Source organism: Ophidiomyces ophidiicola (genome assembly GCF_022830035.1).
Source record: "Ophidiomyces ophidiicola strain CBS 122913 chromosome Unknown scaffold_5, whole genome shotgun sequence".
NCBI lineage: Eukaryota > Fungi > Ascomycota > Eurotiomycetes > Onygenales > Onygenaceae > Ophidiomyces > Ophidiomyces ophidiicola.
In genome coordinates this window covers 100,004-116,659 of record NW_026054645.1, presented here as the reverse complement: position 1 = coordinate 116,659, position 16,656 = coordinate 100,004, and the positions used below count along the sequence as shown (strand labels likewise).

Here is a 16,656-nt window from a genome sequence, read left to right as displayed (position 1 = left end):
GTGCTGTGGGCCGACTCCATCGCGGTGCGCGAGCCCTTCACCGGCGATCGCTGGCCGGCTCCGACTCACAAAGGAGACAACACAACGACCGCCTTTCGGATTGGTGACTGCACGGCGGATGGGCCGCCGTCCCTTGGCCGATCACTGCGCCAGGCGCCGTTATTGGCCGCGGGTTTCGAATTCGGAGAAGATCGTACGACCGGGCGACCCGCACTGATAACGAGCTTCCCTCGACTGAGATATCGATACTCACCGTCCACAGGGCAGACCGCACGCAGTCGGGCTGCTATCCCTCGCTTTGGATCCTGAGCTGCTTCGTACACGACTAGCGAAGACACTGCCAGGCTGATCGGATCGCCGCGATGCTCTGCGGCGGCGTTTCTCCCGGATCCTGGCTTTTTCTACCACTCCAAGAACCACAGAACCAGATGACAAGGACTGGCTCAGTCCAAATGCCGTGCTATATTTGGCATATGCCAGGCTGTGTGCTCTGGAGGACTCTCTGCGAATTGTTCTCTCTGCTGTGCAATCATGATTCCTACGGCGTCTCCCGCCTTGTGGCGTTCGCTCGTTGCACAGACTCGGGAAAACAGTCCGCTACGAGAGATCAGCATCAGTTCTGTGCATGAAAGGCCCTTCCACCTGCGCCGTTACTTTGCTGGTGCCTCGGTGATCGCGCCCATTATTCGGTGCTAAAAGCCCTTGACGTCCAATATGCAGACACGCCGGATGCGAAGAGCACGCTGCTCCGGACATGCAGATCTAATCGTTTTTTTTGCTATGAGCTGATGCTCATCTTCTTTCCGACAAATGTTGACCCACTGCAAGCAACAACTGAGAAATGAAGTGTTGGTATGAGTCCCCATTATTAAACGATCTCCTTGCGCGTTACGCCCATTCAGGAAATCTCGCTCCTGTCTCACCCTCGCAAAGCTCACCGACCTTTTGTCTTTGAGCTCTATTTCTGCCCACTCTTCTCGCTTAACGTCCGAAGCCAGCATTACAATATCGAACGACGCTGCTCCTAGCCATGCCCCATGGCCGCGTGCATCACACTGAGGGAAATAGAAGTGATTTTGTGTATTCTCTGGATCTTGAGGAGGAGCGTTTGCCAGAATGAGTTCTTTGAAAAGCTCATCCCTGGAGGGCGAAATAAAACCACCGCATCTTAGCCCTTCAACGAGCTTTCCAGAGGAATACAACTTGGATCGCATTGAAACTAGCGACAGTCATGATTTCGTATCGCCTTTCCAGGGACACACAAGAAATGACCATCGGGACATGATGCGCATGGGCAAGGATCAAGAGTTTGTGGTTCGTTTGCGCTTCCGTTATCTTAAAATACTCCACCCAGTCCAAGGCCCTATTGACGAGATAACATCTAAATCGGCTGTAGAGAACGTATCGCCCGGTAGCAGCTCTGAGTCTCTCAATCGTGCTCGGCGCCACATGGGAGTTTATGTTGGTGTATGCTTATTTTCATGGCTTTAAAGCGACCCAGCTTAGGATTGCCTTGCTAACTGCAGTACAGATCTCAGGAACAAGGCCTAGCGGATGGCGGGATTGCCGGCTTGTTCTGGTCCTATCTCTGGACGTTCATTGGATTTGGGTTCTGCATGTGCTCGTTAGCGGAGATGGCATCAATGTTAGTGTGGTTCCTCCCTATTCTCCTTGTTCTTATAGGTAGCTGTTAACATCCTTAGGGCTCCTATTTCCGGAGGGCAATACCACTGGGTTTCTGAGTTTGCATCCCCAAGCTGCCAAAAGGCTTTGAGCTATTTCACAGGTAAGTGAAACTTTGTAGCAGTCCATACCAATTCTGATTCCCTATTTCTAGGATGGATGTCAGTATTAGCATGGCAAGCGGGAGCGGCGTCTGGTCCATTTTTAGCGGGAACTCTCGTTCAGGGCTTGATTGTTATCAATTTGCCAGACTATGAGCCGGTTCGTTGGCATGGAACTCTTCTGGTCTGCGCCATGGCGTTTCTAATCTATGTGTTCAATGTATGGTTTGCACAAGCAATGCCCATGCTCCAAAATGTGCTCTTTGTTGTCCATGTCTTGACTTTTATGGTGATTATTATTGTACTCTGGACTCTGGCTCCACTCAATACACCTCAGACGGTCTTCACTGCATTCACAGATAGAGGAGGATGGCCGTCGATGGGCCTGAGTTTGATGGTTGGACAGATAAGTGCAATTTATGGATCCCTGAGTACGTATGCACTGTCCTTAGGCTTCACAATTGCATATTGCTAATTGGAATATAACACAGCATCCGACGCCGCAGCCCATATGGCGGAAGAAGTGAGGGATGCATCGAGGCAAGTTCCTCTAGCAATGGCTTGGGGCTATTTTATAAATTGCATCATGGCCCTTATTTTGCTAGTCACTTACCTTTTTGCCCTCCCTTCTGTGGAGGATGCTATCCGCAATCCTTCTATATTTCCATTCCTCTATGTCTTTGGGAATGCTGTGTCGCCAACGGTAGTTACCATCATCACGAGTCTGATTTTCATCCTTGTGGTTTCGAGCAACATATCATTTGGTGCAGCTGCATCACGCCAGACCTTTTCTTTTGCCCGAGACCAAGGCCTTCCCTTTGCGAAATGGTTAGCGGCTGTCGATAAGACAAAACACCTCCCCACAAACGCTATCCTGTTTACCTGCATCTGCACGAGTCTTGCGTCGTTGATATATATCGGGGTGGAGGTGGCGTTCAACGTTATCATCACACTATATGTCAGCGCGCTGGCCACAACGTATGTGTTTTCTATCGGCTCTGTTCTCTACCAGCGTATCTTTCACCCAGATAAGGTGCCACCTGCACGCTGGAGTCTCGGAAAAATAGGAGGCCCTATTGTGAATGTAATTGCGCTGCTGTACGCCCTTTTCGCATTCTTTTGGTCCTTCTGGCCGAATACAAGAAATGTCACGGCGAAGACCTTCAACTGGGGCGGCGTCATGTTCGTGATTGTTGCGATTGCATCTATCATCATGTACCTTGCGCAGGGCCGAAAAGTGTACAAAGCACCCGTTAGCACCGTAGCCGGGAGATGATGGCAAGGTGTTTTTGGTACCTTGGATGCTATCTGGAGCCAGCGAGACGTGGACTTTCCCCGCATAAACAACCTTCGTAATGGAATTGATGTTTTGGGCTGTTCCTTTTAATCGTATTCCCCGGCAGGATTGATGGGGAAATGGACGGGACAGTGGCGGATGCCAGGATGAGGCCATAAATTAATACTCACCAACTAAGTACCTACTCCGTCCATCGCAACGAACACCACAGGCCCGCGAAGGACCTATCCCTGTTTCATCAACCTCGCGAAGCCCATTGTCCATCGAATCCTCCAGGATAAAATAACTACATAACAAACTAACTTCTAAGTAGTTACCTGATTAATCTGGATACACCTCTTTTTTTGTTTCCTTACGTCCTCACTCCTCCGCTGGATATCGACCGCAGAGCTCGCAAGCAAAACGCATCCAGGCAGGAATAATGCAACGCGCGCGAAAAATCCGCCGACATTGATAGCTGACTCTCCGCGCTGAATTGGAGCTGTAGCTGGGGCTCCTTCGCCTGGAGATCAGCACGTCTATTTGCTCTCGGCATCCTCCCAGGGCGCCGAGGATAGGTTACATTATCTATCTAGTAGTCCGTCATTTGTGGAAGAATAATGGGGACGATGTTCATTCAAAATATAAAGTCGTCCGTCTGATCATATCAGTTGAAGTCACCTTCTCAGCGCTACACCAGACGCAATGGCGCCCGTCCTCGCATTTGTCGTGACGTTGTTGATGGCTGCTGTCTCTATGGCAGCATCACTCCCGCGACACGAGCCCCATCGTCAAATTAAGAGAGTTGTCGGCGGGGAGTTTGCCCCTAATGGCATGTACCGTTCGACAGTCCATGTTTCGTTCATGGCCGGCAGAAGATGTGGTGGAGTCTTGATATCTCAAAACGCCGTTCTCACCGCCGGTCACTGTGTTTCCTATAACGAGACGCTTGCCCTTTCAATCTTTGCAGGATCTCACGTATGTTCTCCTTTCTAGCGATGTGAGCAAATGCTCATTTGGCCTCAGGTTTGGAACCATTCCAAAGCTCTATCTGTTGTTACTGGTATTATACATTACTCCGACTTTAATAAACCTCAATATCATAACGACATCGCAATATTAAAGTTGGGAATTCCAATTCCAGAGAGCGAATTTGTTAGTCATGCCAAGGTAGGGAAGGACGAGGTTTCTGGCGACGCCAGGGTGACAGCAGTAGGCTGGTATGTCTGGTCTGTGGCAGGTACTGAAGCCAGAGTGCTCACTTCTGTGAAATAGGGGTTCTACAACAAATGCTACGGGGCCTGGTGTTGAGAAATTGCGGCGTGTCCATCTTTCCGTTATGGATCAGGATAAATGTGCGCAGGCTTTCAAAAACCAGACTGAGTCTCCTCTCAAAGTTGTTGGGAAGACCATGATTTGTGCTGGAGAAAAAGGCAAGGGGTCTTGTGCCGGAGACGACGGTAGCCCCTTGTATGCCTGGGGGACAGATACGGTGGTTGGGATTGCCTCCCTGGGTCCTACGTGCGGTTCAGACCAAGCTCCGGCTATATACACCCGGCTTTCGCAGTATACCCTTTGGATTTCTCGAAACATGTAAAGGCTATGAGGTCCAAAAAGAGGGGATCTGGACTCAAGAGAAAGCTGTCGTCATAGGCACTACTTTGGGCTGACTCCTCAGGGCTAGCCTTGGAGGTGTTTCCGGGCTCTATTACCCAGGAATCAAGAGAATTATCTTGCTTTTTAAGGACACGAAATACTATGCCTTTATCTAGTATTTTTTAGTCTTTGCTCGACTTTATAAGCAATTTCTTAGGCCTACATACGAATATGATACGGTTGGATTCTATATATCTTCGTGGCTGAAGCTTTGAAATTGAAAGGGGTATCGAGTATCATGAGATGAGAAGGCTGTAAGGCGTGTATGTGCTTGGTGTACGGAAGATTGTGATATTTTCATGATTTTAATATCGTAGACGTTGAGCTACTAGAGCTTTTGGAAGCAGACGTAGGGTTTCATTTCGAGGCTTAAAAATTTGCACTTTCTACCAGTTAAGTTGGCGATGGATGTTGTAGGATTTGGGGGTTCTTTTCTCGGTCTTGATACTGCAATTCTATACGCTATAACACCACTCCCTATAAAATGTAGACCTAAATTGAGGTAGACGGCAACTGCAGTGGTGCCATTGACTCAGGAGAAAACGTAGTTCGGCCAGACATTCAGGAGAGAATGCATATGATGAGAGACTAATTTACATCCACTTGACCCACTAGAGCAGCATACGTATGGATGCTCGCCGCGGAGAGGTAGACTGTGTTGTGTGAAGTCATGAAAGGCAAGTTTTCAATGAGATGGTCATATTTTTGTTTCAAAGCAGTTTCATACTGTGAGTGTTTCTCTCTGTATCAGGCCTGTCGCTGGGCGAGCTGATTCATCTACTCCACGCGTTCTCTGACCCTCTTCATCCCCACACATGTGCCGGGGGCCACTTGGATGTCGTAAGCCTAGAGTTCTTCACGTTCTTCTCTTGCAGCCCCGAGAAATCGCCGTTAAACCGTAGAAGGACTGTAATAGCCCCCTCAAAAGAACGGCCAAGGCAGACACTCGGGATTCGTGATCTACTTGCATTCATGCATCTCGAAAGATTCTGCAGTTCGTGTCCACCAACTACTCCTGCGATGCATGGCTAGAGTCTCGCCACAGCATCAAGCAAACGCAGGCGGGTCCATCTTGCTTTTACTTCGGAATGCGCCCCTTCGTTGTTTGGCTCGCGATGGCAGATTGCTGACACGAGGCGTAAGGCTCGGGCGTCTCCGTTTTCGTATCAATGTTCCAGGTTATTCTTGGAAATAAGAACAAGCTGCTTGATCTGCGTGTATACGGGCGGTAAGGTTCAGTCACTTGTTTTATACAGATCAGCTTAGGTGTGCTTGCAGGGATGAATAGAAATGTGGCGGGAGAGAGGGTCCAGATTCTGGGATGCTGATAATGCACGCTCTGTACTACAAGAAATGCTGAGAAAACGCCTGAAACCTGATAGTCCCCAGCGCCTTAGCAAAAATGACTGGGCGCCCAAAAGTGTAATGACACGAACTGCTTTCATCCAAATAGCATCATGGTTGTATTTGGAGCCAACCCAGCCAACAGCGGATCCCCAATAAACCTCTGCACTCTCCTTGAGCGATCCTGCAGAATTAGTTCCTCTGCCTCCCATCTCCTCCTCTGCATCTCTTTCTCCTTTAGCTTTTTTGTACTGTTGCTAAACCAAGATGTCTTCGTATTACTCATCAAGTCCAGCTCCTCCTGCTCTGCTTTTGTTACAAGTTGTTTGACCATTGTCTTCCAATTCTCTAGGCCACTTCGTAAACAGTTGTGGCACCTTTCTTCATCACTGTGATATTGCATCGCATGGCTAGTAGCTTTAGTACTAACCTCGTCCATCTGCAAAAGCGACATTTCTGCCAGGTCGACAGCGTCACGGGTCCACGCCAGCCCAGTCTCCAATGAGGATGAGGCAAAGATAATTTCGCCAATATATAGCATCAGCCCAGCTTCGTCACATGACGAAGAAGCCGATCGAAGTGCGGTTTCGTTACCAGTAAGAACGGGAAGAGGATAGGGGGGCGGGGAGAGAAGAGACGCAATAGTCTGAAGCCATTCGTCGATTGCGGAGTTACTCTTTTTAGGCTTTTTGGTGTCAAATTTAGTCTCAGAGCCAGGTTGCGCAGGGAGGTTTCGGCGTGCTCTCAGCACAGAGAGGAAGATAGATAAAGCGGGAGCTAAGTCACCCTGACAGACTTTGTGAATACCGAGAGCTGTAGTAACGCGTAGGACATTATCCGTGACAAACTTATTTCCATCGTCTACCAGGACGCCGGTTTTCACATCGACGACCTTCTCCGGGTTCACAGCAAGCCCAGACGTAGCGATATCCATCGCCCACTGGTACATATCGTTCGCAGTATCCTTCAAGCCCTTAAAATCCAGCCAATCCGCATATGCAAGCGCGGCATCAAGTCTCTGATTTGTCTGAAAACCTTCTGTAGTAAGAATTTTCATATAATACACCTCGGGGCTTTCAGATGCAGGGCGACAATTCTCCTCTTTGAGAACCTGCTTCTGCTTCATAGGCTGCGGTCTCGGATTCGGATTAGATGGACCAACGACGTATTCTGCCGGTGCTGCAATATCCAAATTTTCATCGTACATCCATCCGTCTAACTTTTCAGCAGCTTCAGCCGCACCCATCAGAGCTTGGAAGTACGCCATTTTCCAGGGCTCACTCATCCCTTCAATATTATACCCAGTTTTGCCAACGCCATCTATAAGCAAGCCTTCGTCCGCCAGCTCCTTCAGCCCCTTACCATCAAGTGCAGGATCCTCCATGCGTTGCAGTAGCTCCACGTAGAACTCGCACACCCGGCGCCAGGGTGTCAGCGACATCCCTATATGCTCCGGTTTCTGCAAAGCCCATGCAGACCGTAGCAACCATCGACTGTATATCGTAAAATCTGGTGGCGTGGGAAACTCTCGCTCAATAGTTTCCTGCTGCAGGCCCAGCTTCATGACGTACAGCAACACCATGACCACGTAAGCGGTGACAGCAATTTTCAGCCCATCTGTAATCGTTTTGCGACGCTCCGTGCTGAGGAGACGGGGATTCTGAGTACGGCCGGCGTATGCGGGAGAGGGTCGTACGGTTGGCGAATGAAGGAATGGTAGCTGTGGGCGGTTTGCAGACGGGGAAAGGAGCAGCAATTGCGTGTTTTTGGTGAAGTAGCGGGGTTTCGTAAGCACGGCATGGTTGCTGGGAGGTCGTAAGGGGCGGGTTAGGCGTGGTATTCGCCGTAGATAGAGGTGCGTGAGCGGCATGGCGTGCAGGACTCGCATTACTTCCAACGCGAGAAAACGCTGAGGTCGAGATATGCCGTCGGTTTGCAGTGTTTGCATGGCCCAGGGAGCAAACTCTAAAGCGCACGGACATGTGACTTGCCGCTATTGCCACCCACCACTCAACGAGTTTTGGAGACAGGCATTTCATTGGTAATGTGCTTTGGCTAGCTAAAAAAAAAGTACTGTACATGCAAACTGCAGACTCAAGAGATACTTCAACATGGCTCGGTCTTGATTGGAAGCAACATTCTATGTATATACAGAAAAGTCTATCCGGGTATTCATGGTACTCCATATTTCAGGTGCAATCTAGGAACGCAACCTTGATCCACCCCCTCAGTCCAATCCAAGTCATCTAGAATTTGTCCAAGAAACCCTGGCTCTCAAGCAACAAAATAATCTCATGGACAGCACTGCGGACAGTCTGCTTCTCAATATCGACAGTGATGTCGGGCTTCTCGGGGGTCTCGTATGGGTCATCCACTCCAGTGAAGCCCTTGATCTCACCTCTTCTGGCTCTGGCGTAGACGCCTCGGCGATCGGTCTTCTCGGAGTATTCGAGGGAGGTCGCGACGTGGACGAGGAAGAAGGTACCGGCCGAGGAGATAGTCTCACGTGCCTGTGCTCTGCTGTGCTCATGGGGGGCAATGGGGGCGGCAATAACGGCAGCGCCGGCTTTGGTCAGCTCAGCAGCGACGAAGGCAATACGCTGGATGTTGGTGTGGCGATCCTCTCGGGAGAAGCCCAATTCGGCGGACAGTTCGTGTCTTACGGTCTCACCGAGAAGAAGAGACACGGGACGGCCACCCTGCTGGTTGAGAGTGACTTGAAGGGCACGGGCGATGGCTTCCTTGCCGCTGTTCTGGTAACCAGTGAGGAAGACAGTGAAACCTTGCTGAGATCGAGGAGGGTTCGACTCTCGGAGAACCTTGACGACCTCGGGATACGAGAACCACTCTGGGATGGGGGCGCCGATCCGTAGGCGCTTGCGGAGCTCAGTGCCGCTAATGTCCAGGGTCTTGACGCCCTCTGGGATCTCGTCTCTTGGCTTATACTCATCGGTATCAGGAAGATAAGTCAACTGCTGGAATGGCACGACCTCAATGCCAAGCTCATCTCTGTATTTCTCAACAGCGTGCTGAGCGTCATAAGGACCGTAGAATTCCTCGCCCTTGGAGTTCTTTCCTGGGCCAGCGTGGTCACGACCAACGATAAAGTGAGTAGTACCGTGGTTCTTGCGGATGATAGCGTGCCAGATAGCTTCTCTGGGACCACCCATTCTCATGGCAAGAGGAAGGAGACCAAGGACAGCCATTCCGTTGGGGTAACGAGGCAGAAGAGCCTGGTACACTCTGACACGGGTAAAGTGATCGATGTCACCAGGCTTTGTTAATCCAACGACGGGGTGGATGAGGACGTTGGCCTGGCGAGCACGAGCAGCACGGACTGTCAGCTCACGGTGAGCTCTGTGCATGGGGTTTCTGGTGTCTCTATTAGCGGCTATATCCGGCACCGATCATGAGTGTTGGACATACCTTGTCTGGAAAGCAACAACTTTAGTCCAGCCGAGTTTGTCGAAATGCAGACGCAACTCTGCAGGAGAATCTAGAGCCACATTAGCCACCTGCCATCGGAAACATAGGGACCATGTAGGCATTTGTATGAATGTACTTACATCGCAGACCGACATAGTCGTAGTGATTCAACTTGTTGACAGCCTCGATCTTTCCTCCAACGTAGAAGTCCTTGGTCTGGTTGAAGAGGAACTGAACAGCAGGGTGCTCTTTATCACCACCAAAGACCTCCTTCGCCTCCTTCTCCCTGTATGAAACAGAACAGTTTAGTCAATTGTTTGTTTGGAAATATTTCCGCCGGGGAAACCCACTTGTCTGGTCTGTAGACATCATCAACTGTCAGGATGGCCAGGTTGCGGTCGTCCCGGAAGTCTCTGAGGGTGATGCGGGCGCCAGGAGCAATGCCCGCACTGTCAATGGTTTCTTGCGAAACATCCAGAGTGATGGGGATACTGAAGAGGTTGCCGTCTGCAAGGCGCACGTTCTCAACAACACTATCGAGGGGCAGGTCAGCCACAACCCCGCACCTCATATGCAGCCGACAGATCACTCACCCATTATAATCCTGCTCGTTCATGAACCCTGTTTGCCAATGGGCATGCTTGTCAGCTGCAGGTCCGGTCTACGGTCGAATGCGCGCGCACATACCTTCCAGAGGGCTGAAACCTCCATTGAGAATCAACTCCAGATCGCACAGATGTCTCTCCGTGAGCGTGACGGCGGGTAAAGACTCAGCCTCCGCGGAGAGCTCAGCATGTCGTGGGGCATCGCGAGCAAGCAGGTCCTTGAGGACCCCGCCATGAGGAGGATTGGCCATTGCTGTGGGCTAGAAGAGAGGTGTGAGGGCAGGCGGGAGGGGTCGAGATGCGGGCAGAAACTATGGTTTTGGCAGCGAAGCAGCGGCGAGAGCGGAGAGACAAGGCGGAGGCTGGTGAGCAGGAAGATGAGAGAGGAAGGGCGAGAAACAGAGCAGGACGAGCTCAGTATAAGTTCTGTTGGCAGCGCAAGCTCATCCGCAACCCCGGTGGTCCCTTACATTGCGTTTCTCATGGCGGACCGGGGTGGATACGCCCTCCAAGCTCGAGCGCGACTAAATCCACCGTCCTGCGTATCATCGCCGCGATGATGCAACTCTGGCAGGCCCGGCAGCAAAGCGCACGCACACCCTGGGCCCTGTGTTGCTATAGCGCATGGGGGCCGCCGCGTTTCAGGAACGTTTCTTACTGCCACGGCGATCGACGAAACGCCGGCCCCGTCACCCTGATGAAAAATTGCGTGATCGACGGCGTGGCGGGCAAGGGAGCCGAGTCAGGGCCTGTTCGCGGGTGCAGTCCCTGCAGTGCCCAAGAGCGCGCCCACTCTTATCTGCATCAAGCTACCTGATTAACTAGCTGGCCTGTGAGCTAGTTAGTTAGTTAACTCACCTCACGGCTGATCTGCCGTTTCATCGCAGCGTCTACGCTACGGCTGGCGGCGCTGGCAGGCTTCGTTGTCTGCCTCTTATGCCCGGCGGCTGCCTGGGGAACGGGGACCCGACGAGCTAGCCGGCTACTAATCGCGTTATGATGAGCTGCAATGCAACAGGCGACGAGTCCGTTTCACCAGAACACTGAGCAATGCATCCTTGCTCGGGAGGTAGCAGCCATAATCTCGAGAGCGCAACTCCAGGTGCAAAAGACCAGGCCCATCGCCTCAAGATACCCCAGGCGGCAGGGATCACTCCCCACACGGTTGTTGATGCGGTTCCAACGCTCAGGCTGGGCAAATTGAAAACCCAGCACCGGTCTCAGAACGTCGACAATAAGCTTCTTCGCAAGCTCTGGACCTGTCGTACCGCCCGTCCCGCGTGGGCCTGGCGACTATCGATCTCGTGCAGCCAAGACGTGCCGTTGCCATCGCGAAAGATTAGGCGTCGCACTCGCGGCGTGGTGAGCGTCGATGCTGCTGATACGGGTCAAGCCGGTTTCGGGCTCTGTTATACGATTCATTTAGGAGGAGCCGGGGGGGCAGCAGCAGCATTACGAGGGAACCGAGCACCGGCTGTCGACAGACGGGGTGCCGAGTTTGCCTGCCTGCTCCCGTAAATTACTCGGCCTGTCCCAATTTTACTCGCGGCGGATGCCGAGACCTGTATCGTCAATTCGCCAGCAAAGAAAAAGGGAAGAAGGATTGTGAAACTGCTGTTGGTGCATTGTCTAACGCGGATGCCCTCAAGGCCAATCTCGCTGAGGCGCATATTGTGAGAATAACGTTTTAGAAACAAAAGTCAACGCAACGGAGTGGCTAGTATTTTGCATAGTTACCCGAAATGCGGGCAAGAGGAGCCTAATTTAGTCGAGGCGGTTTAAGCAGATTACCCATGTAGATCAAACGGCTTTTCGCGAGGTCTACCAGAAACATATGATAAAAATCGTCGATCAGAAGATATTCTAGATTTTAATCGTATTGGGGTATGTAACATCGAAGTGTATCTATTTAGAGACCAAGATAAGAAAAAATAAATATGCAACATGAATAAAAAGAGTTAGCTAAAGTAGAATGAAGGAAGAGAGAATGAAATCTATAACGCCGGATCCACCAGACACGTAGTTGCAAGAAGACGAGGAGTTTAGAAGGAAAAACAGTAGCAATTTTAAACCACCAAGGGCTCAGCCTTCATTTCCACTGTGAGCTGCTCAGGTTTCACTTCAGTCAGTAGTTGTTCTGGTTTGATTTCAACTGGCAGTTGTTCAGGCTTGGCCTCCACTGTGAATTTCTCTGGATGTGTTTCTAGATGGAATGGCTCCGGCTGGACTTCAACCTCAAACTGCTCAGACTTCACTTCATTTGGTAATTGTTCTGATTTGGTTTCAATCGGTAATTGCTCAGGCTTTACTTCGGTTGGTAATTGTTCAGGCTTGATTTCAACTGTGAATTGCTCCGGCTTGGGCTCCAGGTCAAATGGCTCTGGCTTGACTTCAATTTCCATTGGCTCAGGCTTGGATTCAATGACCGCTGGTTGCTCGGGAGCCAACTCGACTTCCTTCACCTCGTTTCCCATGAGAGCCTGCTTGAGTGCCTCCTCTTGTCTCTTCAGCTCCTGATCCCTCAGGAACTGAGCATATTTGGATCGAGGGTTGTGAATACCACACTCGGTCTTGGCCTGACCCTTCCAGCGGCCAGCACGCTCATCCTCGCCCTCCTTGACGGGCTGGGTGGAGTGCCAGTCGCCAACACTCTTGTAGCCGCGGTCAAGGAGCTCGTTGTATGGAACGTTGTGGGTGGTAGCGTATTCCTTGACTTGCTGGAAGTTCCAGTTGGCGAGGGGGTTGATTTTGATCAGGCCAGCCTCATCAATTTCAACAATGTCCATATCGCCACGCTTGCCACCCTGGCTTCGGCGACGACCAGTGAGAACGGCATTGACTTGGAGTTCCCGGTAGGCACGCTGAGCAGGCTCGACTTTGGCGACCCAGTCATATAGCTGATCGTTGGTCTCCCATAGACGTTCTCCGTGCTTGGCGTTGAACTCTTCAACATTGTCGGTTCCGTCTGGCTTGTAGACATGGATATTGACATTAGGGTAGATTTTTCGGATACGGTCGACCAGAGCAAGGGTTTCTGGGAAGTGATGAAGAGTGTCGAGGAAGATCAGGTCAACCACCTGTGGTCGAGGAACATCGAGCTTTGAGAGCATATCGAGAGTAACCAAGCCAGTAAGACCGAAGGCGGTCGTCTGGAAAAGTCCGGGAAGACTTGTAATGCACCATCTCAATACATCTACACCAGCGTATTAGTACATCCGAGACCAATGGTAGTACCCATACTCAGGGGGAAGCGTTACCTTGAGGCTCGAGAAACTGCAATTGTCTGTTCAAAAACTTCAAGTGGGCTTTGGTGAAGATGAGCTCAGGAAGACTGGCTTCGCTGGAGCCACCACTGACATAGCCAGACTCCAAGTCCTTCATGTCGTTGTTCTCAGTATCTGACGGGTAGCTGGAGTGAATAGCAGCAGGCATGTTGACAGCGAAGTGAAACAGTTTTGCAGAGGCAAGGAAGAAGACGACAGGATGTTTTGCTTCTTAAAAAAGACACTGAGAGAGGGCGGTGGGCAAGATATAGATCCAATCAGGGCCGGACCGAGTGGAGCTAGGCTGTGTATAAAAAGGGAAGAGTGGAGGGGGTGGCAGTCACAAAAGCTGGGGAATCCGGTTCAGCAGCACGGGCAGAGGGTCAGCACATCGGGCGGATCGAGTGCTCTTCTTCAATGATTTCCCACAATATTGGGAAGACCGGGAAGGGGGATATTAAACGGATTAGCAATCAGGCTTTTTGCGACCTGGTGGGCTCCGCTGCAGACCCTGCCGACGAAAGTCACCTTCCTGGCGACGGTAACCTTCCAGACTCCCCCTGCATCTGCGCAATACTCGAAACATTATTTCTTTTCTCTTGGCCAGGGCGCGCAGGCAGCGTTGGGCGGTGTCTGATGTGGTGATGGCCAGTCCAAATGACGCAATTCTTAGCGTGACAGCACGGCGGCCAGCACGCAAGAAAAGGCAAAAACAGCAGATCTGGCGGTGCCGGGCGGCCGCCGCAGCGAGACAGGCGACAGCGCGCGCGGTGCGAGAGCGCAGCATGGCCAATGCGACGGCGGCGACGACGCTGGCGCGCTGATACCGGCGGGTCGAGAAGTATGAAGAAAGATGCGCAGGGGAGGGGGGTGCTAAGCGTTGCGATCCCTGACACTGCCAATGCGTTTGACCAGTCCGGCCAAGCCTGGTTCGGCTTCATGGCCAGCGGGCGGATCAGCAGGCAATTTCGGCATGGGGGCGGATGGGCGCGCGCTGGCTGAGATTGAGGCCCGTATACGGCGCCGGCTCAGACACAGCGGTGGGATGTAACCGTCGTGAGCGATCGGCCCGTTGGAGCCCGGGGCCACGCCAGGGGGGCCTCACAGGGACCCCGCTAGCCCGCACTGCTGAGCTCAGCCGCGCGCCACCGGCCCGTCGTTGAGCCGCGCCGGCGGGGCGCGCGGCCACGTGACGGGCGGGGCGCGGGCGCAGAGAATTCGAGCTGTCGCCGGCTCGACGACCTCGACCAAGGCGACGACGACCACCACCACGCTGCCGCTGGACGACGCTCTGTCTGCTGGCGACTGTCTCTGCCACCCTGTCCGGCTGCTGCTGTGCGCCAGGGATCCCGCTGGTCCGATCTCCACGCCGCTCTCCGATCTGAGCACCCCTCGACGAACCCTCCCACATGGCAGACGCGCCCTCATCCATGCCCCTCCGTGGCGGCCGCCCCATCTTGCGACACAGCTCGCTGACGGGCGGCTCCTACATCCGGGACCACCAGCAGTACAGCTCGCCGCCGCCTGAGCCCGCGGGCGTCGCGCGTTGTTTACAAGCTTCGCCCGAGCCCCAAGGAACGGCCCCACATGTGCTTAATGCCAGCGTGACAAGACCCAAGGACGCCCGCGTGCAGGAGAGCGGCATCGTGCACACCATCTTCCGCAACTCGCTCAGCTGCCTGCCCGCCGACACGCCCAAGCTGGTGGCTACCATCTTCTACAAGGCGTCGCAGCCCGTGCATCCCCATCTGCACCCCGATGCCGCCGCCGCTGCCGGTCTGCCGTCGCCCGCCACCCCCCTGCCCGTGGCCGCCATCCCAGAGGGCTCCGCACCGTCGCAACGCGTCGATGCCCTCCCGCGCGAGCCTCCGCCGCAGGAACCAGAGCCCTTGGACCATCTCTATGGGCCGTACGTCTCGCAGCTATGCCTGACCAATTTCCTGCAGATCATGGAAGACCTGTCCACCCCCTACCAGCGCATCACCTCCTCGCATCGCTGCTTGGACCATGAGCACCACCCCCGCGTCGTCGAGGTCACCCTGTGCCCGCCGCCCAGCCTGGAGTACCTGTCCTTTGATGATATGCGCAAGCATGAGCTGATATGGCGCTTTGAGCGGGAATGGAACGTCGAAGTGGTCCTCCAGCCAGAATCCGTCTTTCGGCGCTATAAGCGACTGGCCGTTTTTGACATGGATAGCACCTTAATCAAACAAGAAGTCATTGACGAGATAGCCAGGTTTGTCGGGGTGGAGAAGGATGTTTCGGTACGTCGTGGAGTCTCGTTGCTGTCTCATGTTTCCCTTGACGCTGACCAGGGGGGGTGGGCCAGGAAATCACTGAACGCGCCATGAACGGGGAGCTCGATTTCTCTGCATCCCTACGCGCACGAGTCGCCCTGCTCAAAGGGGTCCCTGCTGATGTGTTCGAAAACCTGAAGCCAGTCATCACCATCGCCCCTGGCGCCCGCGAACTCTGCCACGCCCTGAAGCGACTTGGGTTCAAACTCGCTGTTCTCAGTGGCGGCTTTCAGCCACTAGCCAAGTGGCTGGCGGCAGAATTGGGCCTCGATTATGCATATGCAAACCATGTAAGCAACGCCAACTCCACGCACTGCACCTGGTCGGTTGGGCTGACAGGCTTCTACCCCAGCTCATCACCGATGACACTACCCAAACCCTGACGGGCACCCTATCTCCTGACCATCCAATCATCGACGCTACCCAAAAAAGGCATCTCCTTCGGACTCTTGCCGCTGACAACGGCATCCCGATCTCCCAGACTCTCGCTGTAGGTGACGGTGCTAACGATTTGCTCATGCTAAACGAGGCTGGACTGGGGGTGGCCTGGCGCGCTAAGAGCAAGGTCCAGCTGGACGCCCCGACCCGGCTAAACGGAGAAAGCCTTCTGGATATTTTGTATCTATTGGGATTGAGTGAGAGAGATATTAAGGAGCTGACGCAGAAGTAATAGACATGTCAGGTTCCAGCTAGAAGTGATCGACATTGGGTTTATTTGGGTCACTTTCTCATATCTCTGTTTCTCCTGCTCTAATCCTGGTCCTGGTACCATCTGATACCCACTATGCACATGGGTGAGGCTTATAGAGAAACTTGTGACACACCAATTTATTTTACGATGAAACATTGGAATGTGGGCTTGAGTCAAGACCATCGAAATCATGAAAAAAAAAAGTATCGTTTTTTTGTTTCTCTCTTTTGTGGAAGCGAAGAAATTGCATTGAGGTTGATTTTAGATTCGGCGTCCGGCCACTCTTGTTGAAACAGAAAGTCAAAATTCCGGGG

The 16,656-nt window shown here is 52.6% G+C and overlaps 6 protein-coding genes across 6 annotated transcripts; 3 read left to right on the top strand and 3 right to left on the bottom strand.

The window, feature by feature from the left end:
- Positions 1 to 1,116: 1,116 nt before the first annotated feature.
- On the top strand, positions 1,117 to 3,060 carry LOZ57_001888 (uncharacterized protein; the record flags this gene model as incomplete). The annotated part of the gene is made up of 5 exons (XM_049250970.1): positions 1,117 to 1,467; positions 1,527 to 1,645; positions 1,704 to 1,786; positions 1,838 to 2,215; positions 2,276 to 3,060. 5 exons carry the CDS (start codon positions 1,117 to 1,119, stop codon positions 3,058 to 3,060), a joined length of 1,716 nt encoding a protein of 571 aa, XP_049109820.1.
- A 705-nt stretch (positions 3,061 to 3,765) lies between these two features.
- Positions 3,766 to 4,657, top strand: LOZ57_001887 (uncharacterized protein; the record flags this gene model as incomplete). Its single annotated transcript, XM_049250969.1, has 3 exons — positions 3,766 to 4,038; positions 4,087 to 4,280; positions 4,336 to 4,657. The coding sequence occupies 3 exons, from the start codon at positions 3,766 to 3,768 to the stop codon at positions 4,655 to 4,657; spliced, it is 789 nt and encodes a 262-aa protein (XP_049109819.1).
- Positions 4,658 to 6,157: 1,500 nt separating this feature from the next.
- Positions 6,158 to 7,930, bottom strand: LOZ57_001886 (uncharacterized protein; the record flags this gene model as incomplete). The annotated part of the gene is made up of 1 exon (XM_049250968.1): positions 6,158 to 7,930. The coding sequence occupies one exon, from the start codon at positions 7,928 to 7,930 to the stop codon at positions 6,158 to 6,160; it is 1,773 nt and encodes a 590-aa protein (XP_049109818.1).
- A 376-nt stretch (positions 7,931 to 8,306) lies between these two features.
- Positions 8,307 to 10,342, bottom strand: MET3 (Sulfate adenylyltransferase; the record flags this gene model as incomplete). The annotated part of the gene is made up of 6 exons (XM_049250967.1): positions 8,307 to 9,432; positions 9,487 to 9,556; positions 9,627 to 9,772; positions 9,837 to 10,019; positions 10,080 to 10,107; positions 10,174 to 10,342. 6 exons carry the CDS (start codon positions 10,340 to 10,342, stop codon positions 8,307 to 8,309), a joined length of 1,722 nt encoding a protein of 573 aa, XP_049109817.1.
- Positions 10,343 to 12,157: 1,815 nt separating this feature from the next.
- MET16 (3'-phosphoadenylsulfate reductase) lies at positions 12,158 to 13,523 on the bottom strand (the record flags this gene model as incomplete). The annotated part of the gene is made up of 2 exons (XM_049250966.1): positions 12,158 to 13,284; positions 13,349 to 13,523. 2 exons carry the CDS (start codon positions 13,521 to 13,523, stop codon positions 12,158 to 12,160), a joined length of 1,302 nt encoding a protein of 433 aa, XP_049109816.1.
- A 1,240-nt stretch (positions 13,524 to 14,763) lies between these two features.
- On the top strand, positions 14,764 to 16,321 carry SER2 (Phosphoserine phosphatase; the record flags this gene model as incomplete). The annotated part of the gene is made up of 3 exons (XM_049250965.1): positions 14,764 to 15,618; positions 15,684 to 15,941; positions 16,004 to 16,321. 3 exons carry the CDS (start codon positions 14,764 to 14,766, stop codon positions 16,319 to 16,321), a joined length of 1,431 nt encoding a protein of 476 aa, XP_049109815.1.
- Positions 16,322 to 16,656: the final 335 nt, after the last annotated feature.